This window comes from Salarias fasciatus, chromosome 5 (genome assembly GCF_902148845.1).
Source record: "Salarias fasciatus chromosome 5, fSalaFa1.1, whole genome shotgun sequence".
Lineage (NCBI taxonomy): Eukaryota > Metazoa > Chordata > Actinopteri > Blenniiformes > Blenniidae > Salarias > Salarias fasciatus.
Window position 1 is genome coordinate 5,792,650 of NC_043749.1, and position 25,080 is coordinate 5,817,729.

The 25,080-nt window shown below is 44.4% G+C and overlaps 1 protein-coding gene and 4 non-coding genes across 6 annotated transcripts in view; 1 reads left to right on the forward strand and 4 right to left on the reverse strand.

Annotated features, from left to right (window-relative positions):
* Positions 1 to 25,080, forward strand: part of fgd5a (FYVE, RhoGEF and PH domain containing 5a) — a 38,389-nt gene that overhangs the window by 6,963 nt on the left and 6,346 nt on the right. For both annotated transcript variants that reach the window (XM_030091253.1, XM_030091255.1), the window contains exons 3-14: positions 6,120 to 6,237; positions 7,938 to 7,996; positions 8,370 to 8,400; positions 11,042 to 11,193; positions 12,020 to 12,176; positions 16,196 to 16,286; positions 16,449 to 16,499; positions 16,701 to 16,759; positions 17,519 to 17,590; positions 17,717 to 17,785; positions 20,656 to 20,739; positions 20,823 to 20,902. In XM_030091253.1, the coding sequence (XP_029947113.1) occupies positions 6,120 to 6,237; positions 7,938 to 7,996; positions 8,370 to 8,400; positions 11,042 to 11,193; positions 12,020 to 12,176; positions 16,196 to 16,286; positions 16,449 to 16,499; positions 16,701 to 16,759; positions 17,519 to 17,590; positions 17,717 to 17,785; positions 20,656 to 20,739; positions 20,823 to 20,902 (1,023 nt within the window). The remainder of the gene's footprint in view (positions 1 to 6,119; positions 6,238 to 7,937; positions 7,997 to 8,369; positions 8,401 to 11,041; positions 11,194 to 12,019; positions 12,177 to 16,195; positions 16,287 to 16,448; positions 16,500 to 16,700; positions 16,760 to 17,518; positions 17,591 to 17,716; positions 17,786 to 20,655; positions 20,740 to 20,822; positions 20,903 to 25,080) is intronic.
* trnae-cuc (transfer RNA glutamic acid (anticodon CUC)) lies at positions 20,958 to 21,029 on the reverse strand. The gene has a single exon. It is a non-coding gene; the product is annotated as a tRNA-Glu (tRNA).
* trnae-cuc (transfer RNA glutamic acid (anticodon CUC)) lies at positions 22,700 to 22,771 on the reverse strand. Its single transcript has one exon. It is a non-coding gene; the product is annotated as a tRNA-Glu (tRNA).
* trnae-cuc (transfer RNA glutamic acid (anticodon CUC)) lies at positions 23,789 to 23,860 on the reverse strand. The gene has a single exon. It is a non-coding gene; the product is annotated as a tRNA-Glu (tRNA).
* On the reverse strand, positions 24,912 to 24,983 carry trnae-cuc (transfer RNA glutamic acid (anticodon CUC)). Its single transcript has one exon. It is a non-coding gene; the product is annotated as a tRNA-Glu (tRNA).

Consider the following 25,080-nt stretch of genomic DNA (forward strand, 5'->3'; position numbering starts at 1 on the left):
CTGCTGTCCTACAGGCTTGGCTCGTTTCCACTCGTGTGATTAATGTATAGCTGAATTCAGCTACATTACCGCAGACATTCAAGCTAAGCAAAGAGACATGTTCATTAGCAAACTAACATACCATACAATGGCTTAAGAAAAGCCATACTAATGATTAATTCCAAGCTGAACTACGGTGCTTGTTTTGCGGCTGTGTATGCATGGATGTTGCATGCACACTAAGTTCAAATTCTGTGCTCCTTTATCAAAAATGAGGCTCATGTTGAGGTTGCAGTCTCAGCAGAATCATCTCTTCCAAGAAGCCATGCAGCAGCAAATGTGAACTGGGAAAAAATCTGCACAAAAAGTCCAGAATTTGCAATTTTGTTCAACTTAAAGACCATTAAGTGTCCTTCATGTCAACTTTAAGCAGCTTCAGCCGCGATGCAAATATATTGCCGTTCCTGTGTGCACAGTAAAAGAGCTTGATTGTGGTATGTTCAGTAAGGTACTACTAATATATGCAGGACTGGTTCTCTAGCTCACCCCGCGGCGTCGTTTTCACTTCAGACTGTTGAACATGAACCTCCTCAAAGCGATGCCAAAGCCCTGGCATGGCCTCTGAAACTGCCTCTCCACCCACTGTTATGTTTTCTGTGAGTAGTGATGAGGGAGCCATCTTAAGTGCATTGTTGCGCTGGGTGGTGGCTGTGTGCGGCGCTGTGAGGTGGTGGACAGGGCGTGTCGCTGGCTCGCCAGGCCGGGTGCCAGTCACCCGGAGGTCATTGCCGGGTCATCCCCGGGGAGGAAGCGTCCAGCCTAGGAGGTTCCCACCAGCCTGTTTACAGGAAATGCAGGACGACGGTCAGGACTGTGGCAGGAGGCCGGGAGCTGGAGAAAGGAGAGAAGAAGGGGGTCACCGTGGCGGGGGTGGAGGTCCGCAGACTTTCCCTTAAACAACACAAAGAGGCGTGGTTCAATCAGCAGTGCCAGGTCTGCTGTTCTGGTCAAAACGTTCTCCAGTCACTTATTTATTCTAAATTTTAAAGCCTCTTATCCCTGTAAAGCGGAAACATGCTGGACGGAGAAGCAGTTCATGACAGGGTGAAGACAGAGAGACAGACGATAAAACATCACAACGCTGAACAAGTGGTGCTCACTTTTTGCTAAATTCCAGAATTGCCAATATTTTTCAAATTATAAGTTATTGTTATTTGACAACTGTTTGGTTCCACAGGCAGCAGAAGACTATCACGCTCATACTAGTTAGATGGTATATAAGTAATCAATCTATCTAAAGAGTGTTTTTATTGGATGGCCGGCAGCTGTCAGAACAACACTCATAGATTTGAATTGAAGCTTCTACTGTCATTTTATTTAATCTAAATTATAGTCACATTTTATGAATCTCTCAAAATGTGTGATTCAATCGATTTAACTTCCTTTTATTAGGGGGTAAAAAAATATAATAAACGGGTATGTGTTTTTCTAAATCAACAAGATTAAGCACAAAACAATTAAACTGAGACTCTTGACAACTTACCTGTTTGAGCCAGTCATGCTAGTGCAAGGAAATAAATTATCTTAAATAATAGTAAAATGGTTCAGGATACAGAAAAAGCAAAATGCAATGTTGAGTTTTCCATACTTTCAATATGTATCCCTAAATTAGTCATTATGTTTAATTACTTTCATCATATGCCTGGCGATATCATTGCAGGCCAGATAGCAGCGTCTTCCTCAGATCACAATAGCCACCGGCTACATGTAATCATCCTCACTAAAAGCAGCAAACACTTTAAGGCTGCTCTCATAATCTTAATCCCCTCCATTAGTATACCAGTCTTCTATACTTAGCAAGCTAATGAACCCATTCACTCGCTTCTCTGTCCTATAATAGCGCCATTACAAGTGGGAGAAGACGTGTGTGAGTGGTTCTAATATATATATATATATTCCACTTTGACTGGATTGGATTGTGTATTACAAGCATCATCAAATCATCAGATGATTGGTGGAATAGTCTGGCTGATTGTGTGAATAAATGAAAACAACTGTTTTCTCTGCCGAATTTGCCACAGTAGATTTAACTCTGGAGTTTCATTGAGGAGTTTGCAGTCGGCTGGCGTAATGGTTTTGTGAAAGGACTTCATGTTTTATCAGAAAACCCGCATTTTCAGAGTAAACCGAGTGAACATGGGTATCTACATTTGACTGTTGGGCAAAATGGAGAAGAATGGCATTTTTGTTTTAACTAATATAATTTACTTTTGTTTTTGTTTTCCTCTAATACGCTCTTTGATTGTCAGAAATCAGTGTTTAAGCGCAGAAAAGGAGAAATCCCACTCTGTGGAGCTGCCGGTGTTTGAAGGTGAAAGGGTGAAGGTGAGGCTTACCAGCACAATCCTCTTGGATTGTGTGAAGAAATTCTCATCATTCACACAATTAATCAGAGCTTCGAATGAGTTCGAAGAAGAACCGTCACTTCGGTTCTCCTTCGTTCACGGCATCGCCCAGTGGAGCTCGGACTCGACTGACCTGTCTTCTCGGGGGTCAACCATGAGTAATGGGCTGTGGGTGCTTTCGCCGGCCCCCCCGATAAAGCTGCTCAGAGTGTGTGTGAACGTGAGCTTCGGCTGCAGCGGGACAGTAATGAAGTATGAGACGTAGTCCAGTGAGTAACTCTGTTGACCTTTGGTCTTTTAACCTACTCTCCATTCACACACGGAGCAGTTTAAGACCTCAAGAAGAACAACTGCTATGTATTTTTGACACAGTGAAATAAAATTCCTGTGTGAACACACATTTTGCTTCAGTGTCTGTACGTTTCAAATGCAAACCCATTTCACATTCACACCCACCAACAATTTAACAGTCACCCGTCAACCTGCATGTGTGTTTTAACTGCAGGAAACCAGAGAACCTGCAGAAAACATGCAAATTCCCAACAGAAAGGCTCTGAAAGCACAACACAGTGTCGCTTTCACAGTATCCAGCTTCCAAATGGCATTTACTGCCTGTTGATCAATCGTCTGTGAGCGTTCTGGAAGTCTCGTATTTCACGCAAATATCTGATTTGACATGAGGAAAAAAGCGTGTGGTGTGAGTTGGGAGTTGATGTGTGAGTTTGACTCTGCTTGCATTGGGAGTGACATCTCTGCTGTGAGCGCTGTTAGCAGGGTGAGATCTTCAACGAATAAAATTCATGAATAAAATTTACATAACTTTTTTATTAAAGTTGAAATTGAATTTCTGAAAATTGAATCTCTGCTGCCGATCAACATTTGTGGTAGGATGCTATTTGACATAAACATTTTGGTAAACTCCTGACTACACTTTCTGAGACTCTGCTCACATTCTCACAGAAAGTATTTATAGTTGAATTTAGTGATTTGGAGCATGAAATGCATTCATTTTTTTTTTCTAAACAACACTCTTCTTCCAAAGAAGCATAACTCATATTATCATAATGACTTCAGGCTATGAACGGACTGAAATCAAATTAGTAAAATTAGCTTTAAATTGGATTGCCAGCTAAATTAAAGCGATGTCTTTCATTCCACTCTGCAGGAGGAGGTAACAACCAACAACACTGTTATCGCAAAATGAGCTCAAGAAGATTACATTATGAACATGCATGTATGAAATGCTGGCTGCTTGTGTGCTGTACAGGATGCAACTGAACAGAGCACAAAAAGTGAGGAAATCGATACTTTTTTACTTTGGTGTCATAATTCTTCTTGAATTGTTTTTTTTTTTCTTTATCATTTCCTTGGAATGATCAGGCCTCATTCTTGAAGAACATCCATTTGTGGGACGAAGAGCAGAGCTCAGAATGTTGGCTGCGTCCATGGAATACTTGACAGACGCGCTCTGCCAACGCTCAATAGTTGTTGTTTTTTTTTTTTCCTTTGCTGTTGACTCTTGTTTGGTGTGATTGAAGCCTAAAGCAGCAAGACATATTTAATTATTTGCTCATGTAACACACATGCACCTCAGCAGCCTGGCACACCAGCTCTCCATGCTGGTTGCCATCCTGGTCTCACACACAGCTGTGGAATACTTTCCCGTTCCTCAGACATTTGGTCACGTCTTGTGTTTGTCCCCTCTGGCAGGAACAAGCTGATCCCACAAATGTTCACTGAAGTTGAGATCAGGACGTCTGACTGGTCATGGTTCAATCCCGAAGTCTGGATGTCATATTTAATAAGCCTGCACCGTGGAAGCAAATGTCTGAAATCCATTTACCATAATTACAAACAGACATGATTAAAACATGTAAATAATATATTTAACACACATTTCTCTGCTTTTGTGTTAGAGTTAATATGCAGAACATACTACATTGTCTTCCTTGCAGTGGGCTGTCAGTCCTGTCAGCATCCAGACTGTAAAAGCTCGATTGCTTTTAAATAACTTCCATAAAACTTCACTCAGACAGTCTTACTTTCCAGAAAATCGATCGTGATGACTTTGGAGATCTGTTTTTTTTTTCTGTGTTGATTTGAAAGAATTGTGGCACTTGTACAGAAACCCTTAACCCGAACCCTGAAGGATATTTAAACTTTTATGCAGAAATATTTATTGACACTCCCAATACTTTGTAAAGCTCCGTCACTCCGGGGCAAAGTTAACTACAGCTACAGCTCTCTCAGATAAGAACACACGTCACATACATCCTTGGGCATTCATTAATTTTCTTTTCACGGTCATAGCAACCTTTGTGTTTTAGAGTACAGTAGCAGAGATAACGTGTGTCTATTTGTTTTGACCTACTTCTGACTACAGGCGGGAATATAAAGGCTTCAATCAAAATGTGACACCAACAGGTTTAGCTGACCTGAACTTGATGGATTGAAACAAACAGACATTCAAGGCTCCAACAAAACATGTTTTCCTCAGCGAATGAAACGTTTTATTTATAATGAAGCAAATCCGTGTCCCCTCAAGGCCAGTTTCATGGATTGATACCTTGCATTGGCTTTCTTTTAGTTCTTATTTCTCAAAAGTCCTTTAATTGAATCAAGTAGGATTAACCATTCAGGTTGTTTGGCAATGAAAAGCTCCTATGCTCTCTCAGTAAAGTGAAGGTAATAACTTAATTATTAAAACTAATATTATGGGGAAAATTAAGCAACAGTTAATCTAATCCTATTGTTTGTGTCGTCTTTGTTATTTCTGACAATGTGTAGCAACATTTTAAATAGCTTGTTAAACAGGTCATATCAGTGCGACCCATACATAACCGTACCAAGGGAATTTTCTCAATATATAAAAAGGAACGAATTACAAGTCATCTTCTGCAGATGCTTGTCTTGGAACTGGGAATCCATATTGTGATCAATTAAAAAATGAGATTAGATCTATTAGTTTAATATCGCCACCCGATGCATGGCGGTGCTGTGCCAGCAGCACTTGTGCCAAACTTCTTATTAACGGCTCCCAGTGTCACCGTATCCGCGCATTATACACATTCCGTTGCTCTGCTGCATCTTGTAACTATGAAACGTTCCCATCTGGGGTGAAACCCGCCGACAGGTTCTGTGCTGTCCTGCTGCTGCCGCCTTTCCAGACGTTTCTGTCATGTCACCTTTGCGAACACGTCGCCGCTGCAGAGGGTCTTTAATGGGCCCGTGGACATTAACAATTAGCGCAGGTTGCATTTGAAGGGATTACTGGTGGAGTGACCTGCCGCGTGGCTCCCTCAGGTACGACGGTCCACGGAAAGATTACCGACGTACGGCGTCCGCGCACTCGTGCCATCTGTGAGACCAACAAATCAGGAAAGGGATTAGAGTGTGCCACCGGAGGGCTCCATATGAGGACTGAAATGCTTAGAGACACACTCAGGAAAAAGGAAAACAGAGATTTACAGGGGATTTGGAGTATTGCTCAGTGTTTTGAGACTTACCCCACCCGAACACTCTGGCTTTTTACTGTGAATGTGCCATTTAGAATTTGTGTCCTCTATGCGCCCTCACATTCCCAAATGAAAATATTGAGAGCCTTTCTTTACGGTCGGATCGCTGCTATTTAAAGCAAGCTTTAGTATAGATGCTGTTATTAAATATTCATTTTCGGCACGGTGCTTTTTTTGGGGGCGGTTTTCATACTGAATGTATATGCTTCCTTTTTGACAGCGCCTACACAGAACCGTTCCCGATGAACGCCGTCTCCGCTCGGCTGTCAGCGGATGAGGACCATGGGAGGACCTCCGAGGAGGAGGAGGGGATCGTGGAGCCCAGCTATGATCGACAGGTGAGCTGATGGCTGCAGAGAACATGGGTAATTTAGTCAACAGCTGTCAACTGATCCAGAAAACACGTTGAAAATCCAGTTTTCCTTTTTCCGTGCCACATTTTTGGCAATGCATGGAATCGTGTGCAGTCACTGCCAATAGTAAGACGAATTTGTGGGATCTTGTCAAACTGAGTTTTTTTTTCATTGTCTTTTTTGCTTTTCACTCTTGCTTGGTGGACTGAAGGAAATAAATATGTAGAAATAAGACTCCCGATATAATAATTTATTTATTTAATAAAACAAGGAAGCCATTAAAGTATTGAAGAGCCACAATTGCCTGGCCCGCCTTCCTCATGCTGGTCACCAACATCTGCTGCAGTTGTCACAGTTCCAGAGCCGACCGGCCGCCCCACGAGGCTATACAGGCAAACGCCACAAAATTCACCTTCAAGACAGTTATATTGAAACTAGCTACTACTATTAAATCTTGAAATGGAAAAGCTCATGTCGATTCGGATGGATCTGGTCGAGAGAGCCACGCTGGGCACAGCTCAGTCAATATGCTTCTATTAGACATGCTGGCATAAACAGCAGGTCAGGTCAGAGCTGATCCCACTGGAGCTACCAGAAGCTCAAAACTAGGGAAATAGATAATAAACTACTGGAGGATAAGATTTGTAAAGATTTTTTTCATGGGTGCAACTCATCTATCCAGCTGATTCCTGCACTCTCTCATGAATGTGACTTTCTGTTGGTTCAAGATTTATTTATTTAAGTTTCTTGACTTTCTTTACTTTCGTGCTTAATTTATTAAATGGCAGACCCGAGTATCGCCCCCTCCATGCCTTTCTGTGGTGATCTGCATCAACAAGTTAATTAAGGGTTGTGTTTAAGCCCAAAGAGATCCATTACACTGCTGGGAGTTAATATTTGCATAAACTTTTTTTTTTTTCTTTGTACAGTAAGAAGCGGCCATTTTGCAGGAGCTCTGACATGGACCCCACCCGGCCTCTCCACTAACATAACATTATCGCCCCCCCCCCCCCCCCCCCCCCCCCCCCCCTCCGTTCGCATCAAGCGACATGCATTTCCTTGTTTTCTCAAACTTCAAAGAAAAGTCACAGTATGTTAAAAGAGGAGGGACAAAAGTAAATAGGAAAGACATCAGGACGGCTTGAGCTGGCCCCAGGAATAGTTTCACTTAATGGAAGCGTGTTTTGGTTTTATTTCTGGGAAATGAGGGTCAGTGTGCCTTTAATGCAGGATTTGTGGAATTCTGCGCACAGGAAAAAAAATAACAAAGCGTCGGAGTTTTCCCGGTAAACCCCCGCCCCCCCCCCCCCCTCGCCAAATGCCTTCAATATTCTGTTTTGGCGGGGATGTTTTGAGACCCGGTGATTAGCCTGTAAATCAATGGGCAGTATTGTTGTCACCACACACGCAGCCTCTCATACATAATGCATCACAATTTAAAAGTCCCGTACTTGAGAACGCCCTTATGTCTACGCAGCACTTTAATGAAATAATCAGTCTTATGTTGACAGCTGGAATCGAGGAGAGAAAAAAAAAAAGAGGTGAATTCAGTATTTTGTCGGTTTTCCACGCCGCTTCGCGTAGATGTTGCTATTAATGTTTGAGCGGGGTAAGTGCCCACGGAGAGCCCTTAAACATTAACCGTGTACATCCATCTCCCGCTGTTTTCGTGCCCTTTCGCGCAGATTGATGGCCGATCCCGAGCTTTCTACATCGCCAAGGAGTTGGTGGACTCGGAGAGGCTGTGAGTATCTGCATTCGTCTGCCTCCCTCTGCCAGTGTCTTCTCCCGAGCGCCGTCACAAACATCACACTGTGTAAAAATGTCATGTTTTATGGGTCTTTTTGGTGCCTTTGTCTTTCCGACTGCGTCTTTTCTGCGTCGCTGCTAATTCATCAAGCTGCACAGAGTACCTGACAGCCAATTACAGGAGTGTCCTCCGCCACTCCTGCTGCACACTTAGCCATTCTTCCGATGTAGTTTTCTCATCATGCATAATTGAAATAATTTAATGAGCCTTGTGAAAAAAAAAAGAAATTAACCTAGTTGGGTTAGAAGTTGTAAATTCCTTTCCGCAGTTTAATTAGATGTAATGATTCCCTCTTCTTGCTCTGCAGACATGTCAGCGCCCTGAAGTACCTTGAGGAGGTAAGCGAGCCGTCACCGCCAGCCTCCCTTCACGTGTGTCACCGCAGCTTCAAACGTCTCCATCTCGAAGGCATATTACAGCTTCTTGAAAACCTCCCGATAACATCACATCCCGAGTGTCTGCTCCCCGTGTCTCCTCCTCCTCCTCCTCCTCCTCCTCTCCCTCCCCTTCTCGCTCCCTGTAAGGCAACCGTGCAGGTTTATCAGTGTTGTTGCAGCCAGATCTACTTCCTGGTCTTGACAAAATTGACACGCTGTACTCTGGTGTGGTCCGCCGTAAGATGACGCAGTGCGCGTTCGCCGGGCGCTCGCACCGGCGCTGTCCTCGTATCCTGACTCGCCGAGTATGTGCATACTCCCTCGACTGGAAAGCTGCCACGCTAAGGTCACTCTGAAGGCTGTCGGAGCCTTTTATGGCAGTTGGAATGAACTCCTTATGACCATCAAATGAAGGCTTTTTGTGAAGCACAGTAAGAGCAGGACAGTAGGTAACATCGGGTAATCTTTAGTTATTTTCTTGCAAATAATCATACGTTAACAAATCATGATCAATAAATATCAATAGTGGTATTTGAATGGATTTGTTTAATTGCCATCTAATGCTTTTAAATACATTATGTTCGAGAGTGTTCATTTCGCTCATCGGTTCCTTTAACTGTCATTTAACTGTCACCCAACAGAATATCAATAATAACACTTCCAAAAGAATCCTGTCGAATGACCTCCAGACTGCAAAAACTTTCTGTGATTATTTTATTCCGATCAAAACAAGAAGGATTGAGATCGGCGTTTTCAGCAGCAAGTGGCCATTAAGGTGATGGTTGCCAGTACAAATCTGACAGGTGGAGTCATGGAAGCCGCCGCAGCCCATCAGTCAGCCCGTACCTTATAACCTTGAACGAGGTCGCAACCTGAATTCCTTACACATGCCTCTCCGCGGTGATTTATGAAAGGCCGCCGTGAGAACAAAGCAGCTGCTTTGTGTAACGCGTAATTTGATGCCATTAAGCCACGGCTCATGTAAATATTATTCAATAGACCCGCTTTTAATGATCATAACTCTGCAATGTCATCAGGATGTTCAATTACACTAATAAGCTTTTGCTCGCGAAGGAAAAATGACAGAGATCTGCTGCAAGACAATATGTCAGTATGCCTGCGTGACTGATTTCAAATTAATTATTTTTTTAATTTTTGATAAGACAAAGTAACCTTGGATTGTCGTTTTCCTTCAGTGTCGCCGTAGCGCCTAATTCGGTGTTTTTGGCACCTTTCGGAGGTGACATTGAGCCCTTTTCTTCACGCTGTTGCATAATGCATAGGTGTCTAGGTGTCTTATTATTCCTCAAACTTCAAACTGCGGTCGTGTTCCCCGTCTGATGCAAACCGATCTGATAATTAGCTCCAGCAGCACAACGTGCACAAAACACACAGTGTGGGAAACAAAACAGAGATAGAAAAAAAAAAGCAAGGAGCAGCGTTAAGTGAGAGGCACACATAAGCTATTGTTCTATTGTTTGATAAGGAATAACAAGAATACAAAGAATTTCCAGACCCTGTCTCCACATAGGAAGGGAGGCCGTGCTCCTCTTCTAAACGACTTTCCCTATAACCGCTTCAACATATGAGGCTTGGACTTATTATTTTTCCTTGTTTCTGACCCGTGACCACGGAACAGACTGAGTTATGACTGAGCATGACTGGCTGCCGAAAACAAGGGCTTGTCAATGCTTTTCCTCTTACATGAGGAGAATTAAAATAAAATGAGTTTATGGGAAACCAAGGAGGATGAAGCTCATTCTGTAATCTATCAGAGACTTGTAGAGGTAGTGGCTCTTTCCCCAGACAGATGTGATGAATGATAACTTATACGTGATCGATAGTGCATGATGAACGGCCTTTTCCCGGAGCGACTGCTGTCACCGTGTTATCTCACAGCTGACCGGGACGTCTCTGTTTGTTTCAGGTCTGTGTTTTTCTCAGAACTGAAACTGACAGACTCCTGACAGTCACGGCATTCAGAAACACCGATCACTTAAAGGCGCTTATTTCAAAAAGAAAATAGAATTCACTGACGTCCTGTAACAGTTTCAGCAGCTCTCTGCCCTTATTTCTTCCCCTCGCCATTATCAATCATAATATTCCCCTTAGTCACCGGCTTTGCAGCTATTAATGTCTTTTGAGCGTGTTTTATATGTGTCCTGAAACTTTAATGGACGGAGATTTACTGTACATGATGAGTGTCTGCAGAGAAATGAGGCGCTGGAGTAGAAAACAGCGCCGTGTCATTGACTAAGGTCATTATGCAACAACACCTGGTGTGTTCAGCGGCGGCGCGAGCCGAGCCGCCTTTCCTGAATGCCTGGACAGAGCCCAATGTAGCGCGATGATATGAAGGGAGGGAGGCAGGAAGGATGTTTAGGAGGATCTGACCTTCCTTCCATTTTTCTCTTCGTTCCTCATTCCTTTGCGCCTTTCATTTCTCCGCCTGCTCCCCTCCCTTCCTCCCTCCATCCTCACCATCATTTCCTCCATTCCTTGTTGCCCCCTTTCTGCCCCCACACCTTTGTCTTCTTTTTGAAAGAAAGAAAATCTTTTTTCTTTTTTTGTCTCTTCTTCCCTCCGTTTCACACTTGCGCAGGACTTCAGGTCAGCGGTGAGCGAGGCGGTGGATGATGAAGGGGAGCCGGTGCTGGAGGAGCAAAGGTTGCGGGAGATTCTGGGCGTGCTCCCCCAGGTCTACAGCCTCCACAGCAGCATCCTCGACGAGCTGGAGGAGCGGATCGGCCAGTGGTAAGAATCTCCACGGTCATTACTGTTACTGCTGGGCTGTGGCCAATAACCGCAAAGTGCAGATGATCCTTTTATTTAATAGAACTGTGTGTGGTGTAGTTGTAGAACAAAGACACTTTCTCAGTAATTTCCTCTCCACTGAGGCCCGTATAATTAGTCTACATTAGTCCAGCACTGCTTTAAAATGCACAGCAGCATCGTGGAGGAATAATAAGGAGATTCTTCTTCTGCCAAAGGTCTCGCAAGACACAACTTTGCTACTATTGCTAAGCACAGGTTTTTTTTTCATCCTTCCTTCTTTACCACTTTATCCATCTTGGGGTCACAGGGGTTGTGGTCAGTCCCACCTGATACACCGTGGACACGGATAACGTCACACTTCTGCAGGCCAGTGTGAATCAATATAGCCAATTAACCTAAATACAGAGTGTGGAGCAACCAGAGAAAAGCCGCAAACGCACAGGCAGAACATGAAATCTCCACACAAAGCCCAATATTAAAACAGATGGTCACAATTTAAATAAACTTGGAGGATTTTTGTAGCATTTCTAAAATGATCTGTCTGAAAAATACACAAAATATCTCCACTGGATAAACTAAATACCAATGTTTGTCCTATTTCTACTGTCTAAAATTTAAATCTGCTGCCAAAAGGATCAGAACCAAATGATAATCCCTTAAAGACATTAGACATCAGCGGAGCGCGGACTCTGCACAGCAGCATAATGTCAGCGAGCGGTTCACCGGTGGTCAATGTTTGAAACGATACATTGTCACATCACCTTGTGTAAACTCTTCACCACCTTTTATTTTTCTCACTCTGAAGGGAGGAGAGCCAGAAGGTGGTCAGCGTGATCTTGTCTCGTCAAGACGACTTCAGGGTGTTTGACACCTACATCTCGGAGTATGATCGCAGCATGTCGTTACTGGAGGAGAGCTGCAGGAACAGCCCGGCTTTTGCCACCGTCGTCAAGAAATTTGAGGTAAAACATTGAACTTTTGTGTCAGTGTGTGTTTATTTTACTGAGCCACTTGTTATCAGTCACTGCTGGAAGGTAGTGACCCTCCTCAGAGGGAAACCGCAGATTTTTTTTCTGTCACATATACAAATCTAGGGTCCATTTCTCATGCTTGTGGACAGAAAGACGAGGCCTTGTGATGGTATTTTCAGAGTCAGGATCAAACCCAGTATTTCCCCTGGCGCTCATGCAGCAGATTTCAACCTATATTTTTGTGTCACCCAGCTTCCACAGGGAGATAATGGCATTTCTAAACCTTCTCTATCCCACTCCTCTTGGTGGATCTGACCTTTATGCTATCATGCTTGCATATTTTACACCCACTCCTCACCAAATATCAGTTCTGCACTCGGATCCCTTCATGCTCGATGGGCGCCGGACGTCAGGGGTGGTGGGATTTAAGTGAAGAGGATCAACAGAGGCTCAATTTAATGCCATCACAGTCATCACCAAATTATGTTCCTGCTTCGTGTAAGCTACACTTTATCCTCTTCTTGATTAGGAATGTATGTGATCTGATGTAACAGACACAACTGTCTAATTTTAACGAGAACACAGGATATTCAGGAAAGCCTAGAGTCCAAAGAGAAACAGGACTCTGTTTCTAACCAGCTCACAGGTCAACTGTCCCTCTTCTTCACACACTTTATCCAAATTAGGGTCAATGGAAGCTGGAGCCAATCCCAGCTGATAATGGATTAATGACCAGGGTCACTAATCAACCTAACCTAACACGCAAAGAGGGAATCAAAGTAATGGAAAAAGCTGACCCATGCACAACAAGAACATGCAAACTTTACTCAGAATTGCACATTAGCCCAATATGAGATGGTGCTGAACTGAAAAACAATGAGTCCATTACTGATTTTAAGAAAAAAAAGTATTAATGGCCACCTATTCAACTCTCCCCTGAAACGTATGCATTGTTGGCTCTGTGCCGTACGCTGATTCGCCGTGAGTGGCTGACACGATGCTTCCAGGCGCTTCTAGTTTGATAAGAAAAGCGAATGGACAAGGCACCAACTGTCTCCGCTCATGAATATTCAGCAGCAGCTGCTTCATCCTAGGAAAAAAAGAAAAAAAAAATTGGCTCTGAAAAGAGTTTGAGCAAATGTAAATAGAGGAGAGCAGAGGTGAGAAATGAAGACTCACTGCCACAGACAGTAAACGCTCTAACCTTTCAGATCTTACAGCGTGTTTCCACTGGAGGAGACGCTTAACTGTTTATAACCCTGATCGCACTCGATTATGTTGTAGCTTCATGAAGGAGACATGAGCCCAATTTTTCACCTCATAGACCAGTAATAGCCCTCTGCTGGAGCTGTGAAAGGCTTCATTTGCAACTGACAAAACCACGAAAGCATACACTTTCCAGTTTTGATTGGCTCTAAGGATTTTTTTTTTTTACACCTTTAAAATTAACACCCGCAGTCATAGTCAGTAGTGTTTCATCTTTGTCTTGGCCGATCTGTTGCACCTCTCGCTGTTTCTAGACCCTGAAAATGTTATTTTTTATCTCCTATATTGCATAGAAGCATGTAACCCGTGGTCTGTCCTGCCCGTCCTCTTAACAGCAGAACATTATGTGCGCCTGTGATGGATGCAGCGCTGCATTAAAGCACTGCTTTGGGAGTTGCATGGTGAGTGTGACCCTGCTGTAATGAGAAGGAAGGAGGGCTGAGGGAGTGCAAAGAGAATGGTATAGGTCACAGGAAACACTCCACTACTGAGAGAGAGATGGCGCTCATTTATCTGTTCCTCACGTGACACTTCAGGAGTCATTCTACCTCAGAGGAGCACGAGCATTGTCTTCAGTACGCCGTTCGCTGTTAGCTGTGAATTTTCTGTGGATTCGAACATGTTGATGTGTCATGGCTTTCCTCTGTTTTTCCTCCCCTCGTTCCACTCACCGTTTCCGAGCACGTGTCCGTCGTTGCCACAAGCCAAAGTCCCCACAGTTTAAGTGGAAGTAATTTCATTGTGGATGTGGCGATGACAGTGATGAAGTAGCCCCAGACCCTGATCGGATCAGTGAGCGACCCTTACAGGATTATATCCTCCTCTCAACAGCCAGTTGCTTGTTTACAACACCATCTATAAGCGCCGGCCAGCGCGGCGTGGCGTGTATGCGCGTGCTGTTTGCGAGCGGCCTGTACCCCTGCGCGTCTGCCTCTGACAGTTATTGCTGTGACACATTTCATGCACAAACTTCCGGCGGGTTCGTAGCAGCTCCTCACAAGGCTCCTCAAGCTCAGATTTGTATTCATGTCAAAGTCCAATTTTGTGTGAAGTGTCCGTGTTTTCTCCCGCACGAGAAGCCCTGGAGGAGAAGCAGAGGGCTGTGCAGCAGGTGGACAGAGAGTGATAGAGGGAGAGAGCGATGGAGTGTGTTCCTTGTAAAGGCAGCTGGGCAATGAGGCAGACAGAAGCTAATTAGAGAAGCAGCCTCCTTTACAACTCCCCAATTAGATCACTTGCACGTGTGTGTGTGTGTGTGTGTGTGTGTGTGTGTGTGTGTGTGTGTGCGTGTGTGTGCTCAGGCGTCAAATCAGCTGGCCGTGGCAGAGCCTGAGAGGTGTGTTTGTTTGTCCGTGCATGTGGGCGCATGTGTTTATCTCCCAGCACAAGGCATCACACACACACACACACACACACACACACACGCTTCCCCTTCTCTCCCCTTCCATTTGGTTCGCTCACCCAAACAAACCGCATGCTAATTATCATCTCTGGAAAGCCACTTCCTCAGAACAAGTGTCAATTGAATGACAATTTACACGCCACACTTGAGGAGGGCGGATGTTCTGAAAACAAGGGTTTAATAATAATGAGAGAGTGGGGTTATTGTTGCCCTCGGTGAAGCATAAGGAGAGACAAAGAAAAGAAGGCAGTAAAGTTCAAACAGAGGTTGTTGAGTTGAGTAGATGAGAGTTCAGAAGATTAGATGAAACAAAAAGAGAAATCCCACTTACTAGAAAAGGCCTCGGATCGCTGTTTTATGTTTTGCTCCTCTTGTGCAGCCCTGATCAGTGTTGTTTTCCCAGCAGCCTGAGATCTGTGTGTGTCTTTGTCTGCATGAGTGAAGGTGAGAGTAGCTTCATTATAAACACCCTAAACACATATGTGGATGTGTCTGAAATGGGATGCTGTGTACTATTGTAATGATTACTGCTTTCATATTTAAGGCCTGGAATATATTGTCACTTGTGGGGTTGTTATTTTACGTGTTTTAAGGTTTTAGGCAAGTGGTAGTTCTAGTTATATCTGCAGAGAAAGAAGCTCATCTCCCCCGTAGTGATTAAAACAGCCTTTTGTGTGTCTGTGTGTATATATGTATATATAATTATACCTGTGTGTGTGTGGTGTTGTGGTGTGGTGTGCAGTGTAAATAAGATGAAGATACTGTTCCCTGCAGGGTGCTATCTGTGCCTCTGTAATAAAGGATAGAACTTCATTGAATTAGAAAAAAAACTGTGTGCAGGCTCGTGCACGTACATGCGCTCAGACCCCCATTGCTCTTCCACCGCTCAGGGCATAAATACCTGTCACAGACAATTAGATGGTGATTGATTCTATAAAGCTCCTTTTGATTGTGCCGGTTTCCGTCCCCTTTCACCTGCAAATGACTCCGCTCTGAGGAAGAATGGAGGCTGCTCGGGTTTTTGTGAACTGGAAAGGCGTGAAGGTCACCTTGTCCGATTGTCAGAATCGCCTCGGTCACTTCTGACCTTGACTCCGTGACTTCGAACCGTAATGGTTAAGATCACTTTGAGAAGTGAGAAGACATCTTGGCGCAGTTCAGAGACAGTCGGGGTTTAATTTCATCCCACTGATTTTCTTCTGTTGTCTCTGCAGTGTATTAACCAAACATTCATTTGCTCTCTCTCTCATTAGCACAGACCGTGTCAATGTTGTTTCTGAAACTTAGATCATTATAAAATTGTGATGTGAGTGTGTGTGTGTGTGTGCATATCTCTGTGCAGACAAAAGCTCCAGAAGAGCCTGAAGTCCCACTGAAACACCAGCTGCTGCAGGTTATTGTGAGGGTGCTTCAGTATCGAATGCTACTTACAGGTAAAGTACAAAATAAAGGCGTGCATCAAACGTCTTTTATACTTTTACCTGTATCACTGATGGTAACAACAACAGAGTTTTGTACGTTTGCTAGTAGGGGTGAAACAATGGTGTGAAAAAAATAATTCAATGTCATGTTTTTGTATCTTCTATTTTCCTCAGATTACCTGAACAACCTCTCTCCCGATTCTCAAGAATATGAAGACACGCAGGGTAAATCTGCAACACATAGCTCTGTGATGACAGCGTGATTATAGCAGATGGTTTTTTTCTTTTTATTTTTTTATGTGACACACTTTTGTATGTCTTTCATGCAGCTGCTCGACATGTAACAGGCCCCTGTTGCTGAATAACTGCAAAATAGATGTGTTGTCTTTGATTCAGACTCTCTTTCTCGGTGTGTTTGTGTTGCAGCTGCCTTGGTGATTGTGTCCGAGGTGGCGGACCAGGCCAACGACAATCTGAAGCAGGGGGTGAGTTTCTGAGTCCTCACGCACCCCCACGTGCTTTTTTTCATTCAGGCCCCTGAGACTGACGTATTCACGGCCCTGCTTCGCTGCGATTGCGACACTTCTTTTATGGTCGTTTTGGCAATGAAAGGGCTGATTTCCAGGCGTGAAGAAGTTAGACAGCTGAGGTTTGAATCCTTCTTCTAAATGACTTGCTGAATTGAAGGAGAGGTCTATCGCTCTTTGGCGCCGGCTTCGGCGGCCTGTTGATTAACGCAGGGGGAGGGGGGGGGGGGGGGGGGGGGGGGGGGGAGGAGCAGAGATGATGTCATCAGAAAGTCCCAGGTGTGTCATTACAAAGGCAGCAGTGTAAGGTTGGACATGACTAACGCTCCCCCCTCAAACATGAGCGGCTCATGGAAATAAATTCACAAACCCTCCCATTGCTGTTCCTACCGCCTCTCACTGTCAGCCTCCCCCGTGCCTCTTTGGCCTGCCTCTTCTGTTTATCACACTGTTCTGGGCACATGCACTGAAACACACACACACACACACACACACACACACACACACACACACACACACGCACACGCACACGCACACACAGGCTGACAGACAGTGAAAACACAGGGTCCCTCTATCTCTGTTTCCCTCAGTATCACATCCCTTTCCGCCTCCCTCCCCTTCATTCATGAACAAACAGGGATGGTTTAATCCTCTGCCTCCTCGTCCATCCATCAATTGATAATCTCCCTCCATCTCTCCGCTTGTCTTCTCCTGCAGGAGAACCTGTTGCGTCTGGTCCACATCGAGTACAGCATGAAGGGGAAGAGGGACCTCCTGAAGCCCGGCCGGGTGAGCACGCCACAACTTATTTACAAAGAAAAATATCTAAAAGCCTGAAATCCTGCCCAAATAAGCTCAGTTTGACAATTTAACAATCATTGATTTCTCAAGCTCCATTGCATTTTCTTTTGTCAGATGTTTGTCAAAGAGGGAACACTCATGAAGGTCTCAAGGAAAAGCAGACAGCCGCGACACCTCTTTCTGGTAATATTTGATTATTTTTTCATGTCAGCAAACTGTTTCGACATGAGACACGCTACGAGACATCCTCCCTCATTTCCATAGACTTTAACTTCTCCTGTCAGGTTGTAGAGGAGGAAATCCATACAGTGGATTTATTGAAAGCTTAGAATAGTTTAGCATAAAGCTTGAAATCAAAGTGAAGATTTTGTTCATACTCAGGATGAAAAATAATGAAAGAGAATCTTACTGCCAAAATACAGTGTTGAGTGGCGTCATTTTATCCTCACAGAATTTAAAATTAGATGGCAATTAAGGCAGAAGAGCCCCTCTCAAAGGGCTTAAACCAGAATTTATGGTTTCACACTGTCACTTTTTCATAATTTACATTTTTTCAGTGATATTAATTACAAATAATCTGTATGTTTTACCAAAATAGGACATTTATCCTTAACCTATTTAGTTTTAGCATTATTTCTTTAAAGGAATACCCCAGTTAGCAGGTATTAGCAGATGCTGTGATGTCTTTCAGGCATCAAAACCTGAGACATAGTTGATTGTTGTTCTTGTGTGTGGTCATTTGGAAGCTTACAAAGCTTACAAAGGAGAAGTACTCACATACACCACTAACACTGTCATAGACTTGGTTTATAAGTAAAGATGAAGTAAAACATCAGCACACTGATGAAAAGTACAAATGGAGATGTGGGGGAACAGCGTCTAAACCAGAACTTGGCACTGAACAGAGTGAAAACAAACGAGGACAATCCCAGACCTCTTTAAGTTTAGAACAAATTGACATGTGCACGTAATTACAGTTCCTTTAAAACGAGCTTGTAAAAATCGCAGCGCCGCACTCGAAAGCACCTGCCTTATCATTTAGGCAGTGCTGAAAACAAAGGTGGCGTGATCTGCCAAAGTACGGAGGAATGTTGGGCGGAGGTCTATCGGCAAGGTAGGTGAGGGTGGGAGAAGGGGACTGAGGGGGGCACGGGGCCAAGGCTGTAAGACCTCCACCAAGCACCACACCCATCAGGCGAGGGCCTCCCTCTCCACTCTTCTCCTCTCAGGACTTGTTTTCCAGGGCCCCGCTTCCTCACAGGATGTTTGGTGTGGGTCACTGGATGCCGGCTTCCTGTGTATTGGGAGGGGACTGACAGCAAAGTGAAGGCCAGACACCCTGTAGAATGCAGGGAGGAGGTGGCCGAGGAGGGGTGGCGGTGCTACACAAACACATAACGTGAAATAGAGAAGCCCACTCTATTGTTCCATGTGCAATCAGTGCTGTCTCATGGTATGAATTATACTTGAGCTACATATCCGCAGTGGTGGCATTTATGATTCTGGCTGATCCTGGTTGATCCAAACAAAATAAAATTCTCTGTCTTTCTTAACAAGTTTGCTGTCCGAATATAGGCGGGAAAGCCTGGTAGTTGATACTCAGAGGCTATTAGGGTTATAAAGCTATTTTCTTCCTTTGAAGTCAACAGCTCCAGTGGGTCATTTGTTATTTATGGTCTTTTAAGACAAGAGAATCCAAACAGTGAAGATGAAAGACGTCAGTCACTTCAGTGACGGAGAGAAGCGACAACCAAGCTTGGACTCGGAGAAGGCGGAAAAGTGGCGAGGAAAAGGATTAAGAGGAGGATGAAGATGGAGAAAGCTGGCGGAGGAAGGCAGGAGCGAGTTAGTAGAAGCAGGTGAGGGAGGTGAAGGCTTAGAGGAGGAGCTGAAATGTCACAGTCAAAAGAATAAATGTCCTAGGTGCAGCTGGGTCAAGTGGATACATGTTGTGTCTGATTCGGGTTAAGTCTGTGGAGTCTGTTAAACTTGGCTCTCGGCCGGGTTTCTGTGGAAGGAATCTTTGAGTAAATGAGCGGCGCTGGGTGGAGCGCAAGAACTGCGGTGGCTGCAGCTCAGAGGTCGCAGGCAGGGCTCAGTCTTGGCTATCATGGACTGTTTTGTCTCCAGCCGGTCAAGCCAGTGAACCCGTTATGCCGCGGCTGTTTGTCTTGTTGTTGTTGTTGTGCTGCTGGAGGTGGCCGGTTCCACCCTGCCCTGGTTCTCATCGCAGCCTGAGAAGTGCCGCTGAGGGGCGAGGGGAGGCCCGGAGTCCGGAGCAGGGTGGAGAATTCCTGGATGCTGCCTATACGGCCCCAGCGGATGTTTAGAGCACACATTAGGTGTGACCAATGATGTCATTTCTTTTGTCTGTGTTACGAAATACCTCTGGTAACACAATGGACTCTCGATACGTTCAGGGGTTCAGAATGCTTCTCGTCTGACGAGCAAATAAACACCTTCTTTACTGTAAAGGCCTGATTTTGTTGGGTGCATACATGGGAATTTTGCACTGACAGGATGCAGACCTGTGTGAGTCTGAGAAAAGAAACATAATCACTGAGTTCTGCCCCAGTGTTTGCAATGCACGGTCAAGATAACATTGCCACCATGTGTTAGTCTTGAGGTACTACATGGGAAGGCGCCGTAAGAGTTCAAAACAGACGTTTCAACACTGTAGTGTTATATGGGTTTGTCTAACCTAGAGTCGCCTTGCGCTCCAGCTGATTCCAACTAAAATGGGCAAAATCACCAGTCCATCGTAGGACAGACACTGAGGCAGACACTCATGCTCAAGTTCACACCTAAGGGCATTTAGCGTTAACCTCAAAGGCATGTTTTTAGGCAGGGAAATTGATGTACCCAGAGGAAAACCATGCATTTTCAGGGCAAAGTTGCAAACAACACACACAAAAGCCTTCAAGCCCAACCCAGTCTCAAACAATGAACTTTCTTACCACATTTAGCACTACCCTACAGCCAGTTGAGCTTTCACCTTATGATTATTTCATTTTCCTATACCTCAAGTTTTCTCCTTCTGTGCTTTCCAACAGATGAACGATATCATGCTGTACACCTATCCTCAGCAGGATGGAAAATACAGGCTGAAGAACACACTGTCTCTGTCAGGGATGAAGGTTTGTTCTCATTTCCGTCTGGAGTTGTGTTCAGCATGACGACGAGAGGTGCGCTGTAACGTGTTTCTGCTGTTCACACACAGGTTAGCAAGCCCGTTCTCGACAATGTGCTGAACTGCCTGAAGATTGAGGTTTCGGACATCACTATTACACTCTCTGCCAGGTAAACAGCCAGAAAGATCTTCTGATAATGTGCTTGAGCATTCAAGAAAAGCTTGTTCCCTGACCGGGAATCGAACCCGGGCCGCGGCGGTGAGAGCGCCGAATCCTAACCACTAGACCACCAGGGAGCTGTGAGCCTGGTTTCCGGGTTTGTCACCCTGGAATGTGTGACATCCAGTAGGGAGGATTGAGTGTCATTGATTTGTCACACCGTCATACACCGTGAAGGCAATCTAATCCCTCCACAGGAGACCGCTGCTCTCTCATTTAGGAAAATCTTTCTGCCTGTGTATACCCTTCAGTTTTTCAGTCATTTGGAAAACAATCAGTTCATTAAATCTCAGACTCGAGTATTGAAACAGTTTGATAGATGTGTGATTGTTTATAGTTTCTTTCTCAGTGTTTTTAAGTTGCATTAGGGTTGTTTTTCTCCTCCAGATAACTTGTAACGGCAGTGATCATCATGGTTCATGACAGTTTGGAAGCATCAGCTTTTTTTTCTGTTTAAAACAATTTGTGTCTTTATTTCTATAAACAGAAGCCTACAAGTGAATGTAGTACACAGTTAGTTATGTGTATTCAATTAATAAGCAGATTTTTTAAAATTATTTTAGACAGTTTATTTGTGATTTTAATCAAGATCATATTTTATTGATTTGAGGGTAAATAATAACACGCCTGTGGAAGAGAAGGAACGGCAAACATATTCACATTTAATAGCGACGACAATTCTAAACAGTTTGCAGAGTTTAATCCCTTAAAATAAATAATGGGGATAACTTTTTAAAAAGATATCTTTACACTTAATTTATATTAAAGTTATATTAAAAAAAACATCCAGTTAAAGACAGGTTTGACAGTTCAGTTACTTCTTCAGTATTTCACAGGAAGACAGGTTTGTAGAGATGAGAGCGTTTTCAGTGGATAGTTAGCTAATGTCTGAATATCTCACTGTAAATCGGCAAAATATAAAGCGAGTTTGTGTTTTTAATGAGAAACAGTATTTTTAACATGACAGCAACCAGAACAATGGAAAGAACATGGAATCTGCTGACTGTCAGGACTCTTTCTGGACGTATTACTCTGTATGTTTAAGAGTTGGTTATTTCAGAAACTGCATAGTTCTGATATGTGTTACATGTTGATACACTTTGTTTGCAAATCCTGATACACATTTTTCAGGCACAATCACAATAGTATCATTTGATTTTCAAAGAACTCCTGTGCTACCCATCACAGTTCATTTAAAGGTGCATTAAGGAGTTTGCAAGTTTTATGCGAAACAACGGCCCCTGCAGGCCTTGGGCGTAACTGCAGCTTAGTGAAACACTCCTATCTGTGGCTTGCGTCCATGTACGTGCACAGAAGAGGGGATCTCCTTCCTCATTGTTTTAGTAGCGCTCGAGTAAAATTTAAGTTTCTTCTGCCTGGTGGGGTCTGTGCTGGAGCTGTGGCAGTGCTAGAAGCCAGTCCTTTCTTAGTTTCTGGAAGATCCATCCTCAATACTGCTCAGTTGTTGCTCGTTAAGCATCTGGCGGAGTAACGGCGGACAAAACGAAACTTAAGGATATCAGGCCAGCGGGAGCGTGCATTTTGTCACATTCTCTCAAATTCTCAGCAAAAAAATTCTGGTGCTTATCAGGGTACATGGTACACACCATTGAATATTTGTAACATATTTATGGTGGAAAATAAGTAGAAGTAGTTGAAAGAGTCCTTAATGCACCTTTAACCGTTGTATGCAATGACACCAAAGGTCTTCTGATGGATTCCTCTAGGCATTGATAAGAAGGCCTTGTTCCCTGACCGGGAATCGAACCCGGGCCGCGGCGGTGAGAGCGCCGAATCCTAACCACTAGACCACCAGGGACCTGGAGGCACCGTATGTACAGATTTGATGAGCCCAACAGGACAACATCATTTGCTAAAAGCAAAGATGAAATCCTGTGGTCCCCAAACCCCCTCCGGTCCGTCTCTGCACCTAAATTCTGTTCATAAAAATTATGAATAGAATCAGTGACAAAGGGCAGCCCTGTCAGAGTCCAACATGCACCAGAAACAGGTCCGTCTTACTGCTGGCAATGCGAACCAGACTGGGAGTCCTACGAGCCAACAAGACTCAATAGGGCTCCTTCTTCAGTTTACTTCCAATGTCTATCCCTGGGTTCGGGGGTCGCCAAAACGGAAGGCACCGAAAACCTTAGGACCACAGCTCTGAGCAGCTGCCTCAACATTGGAGGTGGAGAACATGGTCCACTCAGACTCAATGTCCTCAGCCTCCCTCGGGATATGAGAGAAGCTCTCCCAGAGGTGGGAGTTGAAAAGCATGCTGACAGAGGGTTCTTCGAGTTGTTCAAAGAGCTCACAAAAATCACTGAACTTATAAATTTACTGTAACTGTAAATAGCCGACATTCGCTAGAACGGCTACAAGTTTCAGTTGGTTTTTCAACATCTGTTGGTCACAAGTTAACACTGATACCAGTTAATACGAAACATTGCCAGGGGTCTCAAACTCCAGTCCTCGAGGGTGGCAGACCTGCATGTTTTCCATGTCTCCCTGCTTCAACACAGCTGATTGCAATGAGGCTCGTTATCAGGCTTTCTGTTGAACTTGGTTGATGGAACCGTCATGAGATTCAGGTGTGTTGAAGCAGGGACACATGGAAAACATGAAGGTCTGCGGCCCTCGAGGACTGGAGTTTGAGACTCGTCAGTCACCGGGCGGCCCGGTAGCACTTGCTCTTTGAGCAGCATATCATGGAGATGATCCACATTTACAGGTGTCACAATCTTCTTATTTGATTTGCAAATTCGCTCCTATTTTACCAATCTCTGTCACCAAAGGTTTTCTGATGAAATACTTGACCTTTTCATAATTAAGGCTTTTCCCTGACCGGGAATCGAACCCGGGCCGTGGCGGTGAGAGCGCCAAATCCTAACCACTAGACCACCAGGGAACTATGAGTGTTACTTTTCTGGCATGTCTGATACTCACAGGAGAGGGTTTGGGAGCATTTGTGTGTAACTCCACCATATGCCCTGAAGGCACTTTCATGCCTTCATGGGAAAATGCTGCTCTCAGCCTTTAAAAGTCAATATATTTACTTTTTTAAAAAAAAATCTCTTTCTGACTTTCTGTGCCCTTTTGTTTTAGAGCATTTGGCAAACAAGCCGTGCAATTTTGTGAAATGAATTAATGATATTAAAGTTATAATAAAATGTATTTATTCATCCGTCCATGCATCCATCACTGCTTATCCAGTACTGGGTCACGGGTGCAGCAGCCTAAGCAGAGATGCCCAAGCTTCCCTATCCCCAGATACCTCCTCCAGCTCTTCTGGGGGCATCCTATTGCATTCCCAGGCCAGCTAAGAGACTAGTCTCTCCAGTGTGTCCGAAGTCTTCCCCGGGCCTCCTCCTGGTGGGACATGCCCGGAACACCTACCCAGGAGGCGTCCGAAACAGATGCCTGAGCCACCTCAGCTGACTTCTCTGGATGTAGAGGAGTAGCAGCTCTGCTCCAAGCTCCTCCCTGGTGGCTGAGCTCCTCACCCTATCTCTAAGGGAGCGCCCGAGCACACTACTGAGGAAGCTCATTTCAGCTGCTTGTATCCGGGATCTTGTCCTTTCGGTCATGACTCAAAGCTCATGACCATGGGTGATGGTAGATTGACCGGTAAATCGAGAGCTTTGCCTTTCAGCTCAACTCCCTCTTCATCACGATGGACCGATACAACTACATCACTGCAAACGCTGCACCGTTCTGCCTGTTAATCTCACAGTCCATCAGTTTTGGAGGTGACAGCAATGGTTCTGATATGTTGCATCTTAGTCGTTTTGTTTGGAAGCCCTTATGCAGATTTTTCAGGTATCACAATCTTGTCATTCGATTTGCAAAGAAGCTCTAATGTCACCAATCACATTTGATTTTTACCATTTTCTCCATTGTATGTCGTGATTCCGAAGGTCTTCTGATGAAATACTTGTGCATTTTGCGAGAAAAGCTTGTTCCCTGACCGGGAATCGAACCCGGGCCGCGGCGGTGAGAGCGCCGAATCCTAACCACTAGACCACCAGGGAGCTGCTACACACCCTGTAAAGGCATTTACAGATGAACGACTAGAATGTGTGACAGCTGACAAGACCTGTGCTTGTATGTTGTATGTAGTACTGAACA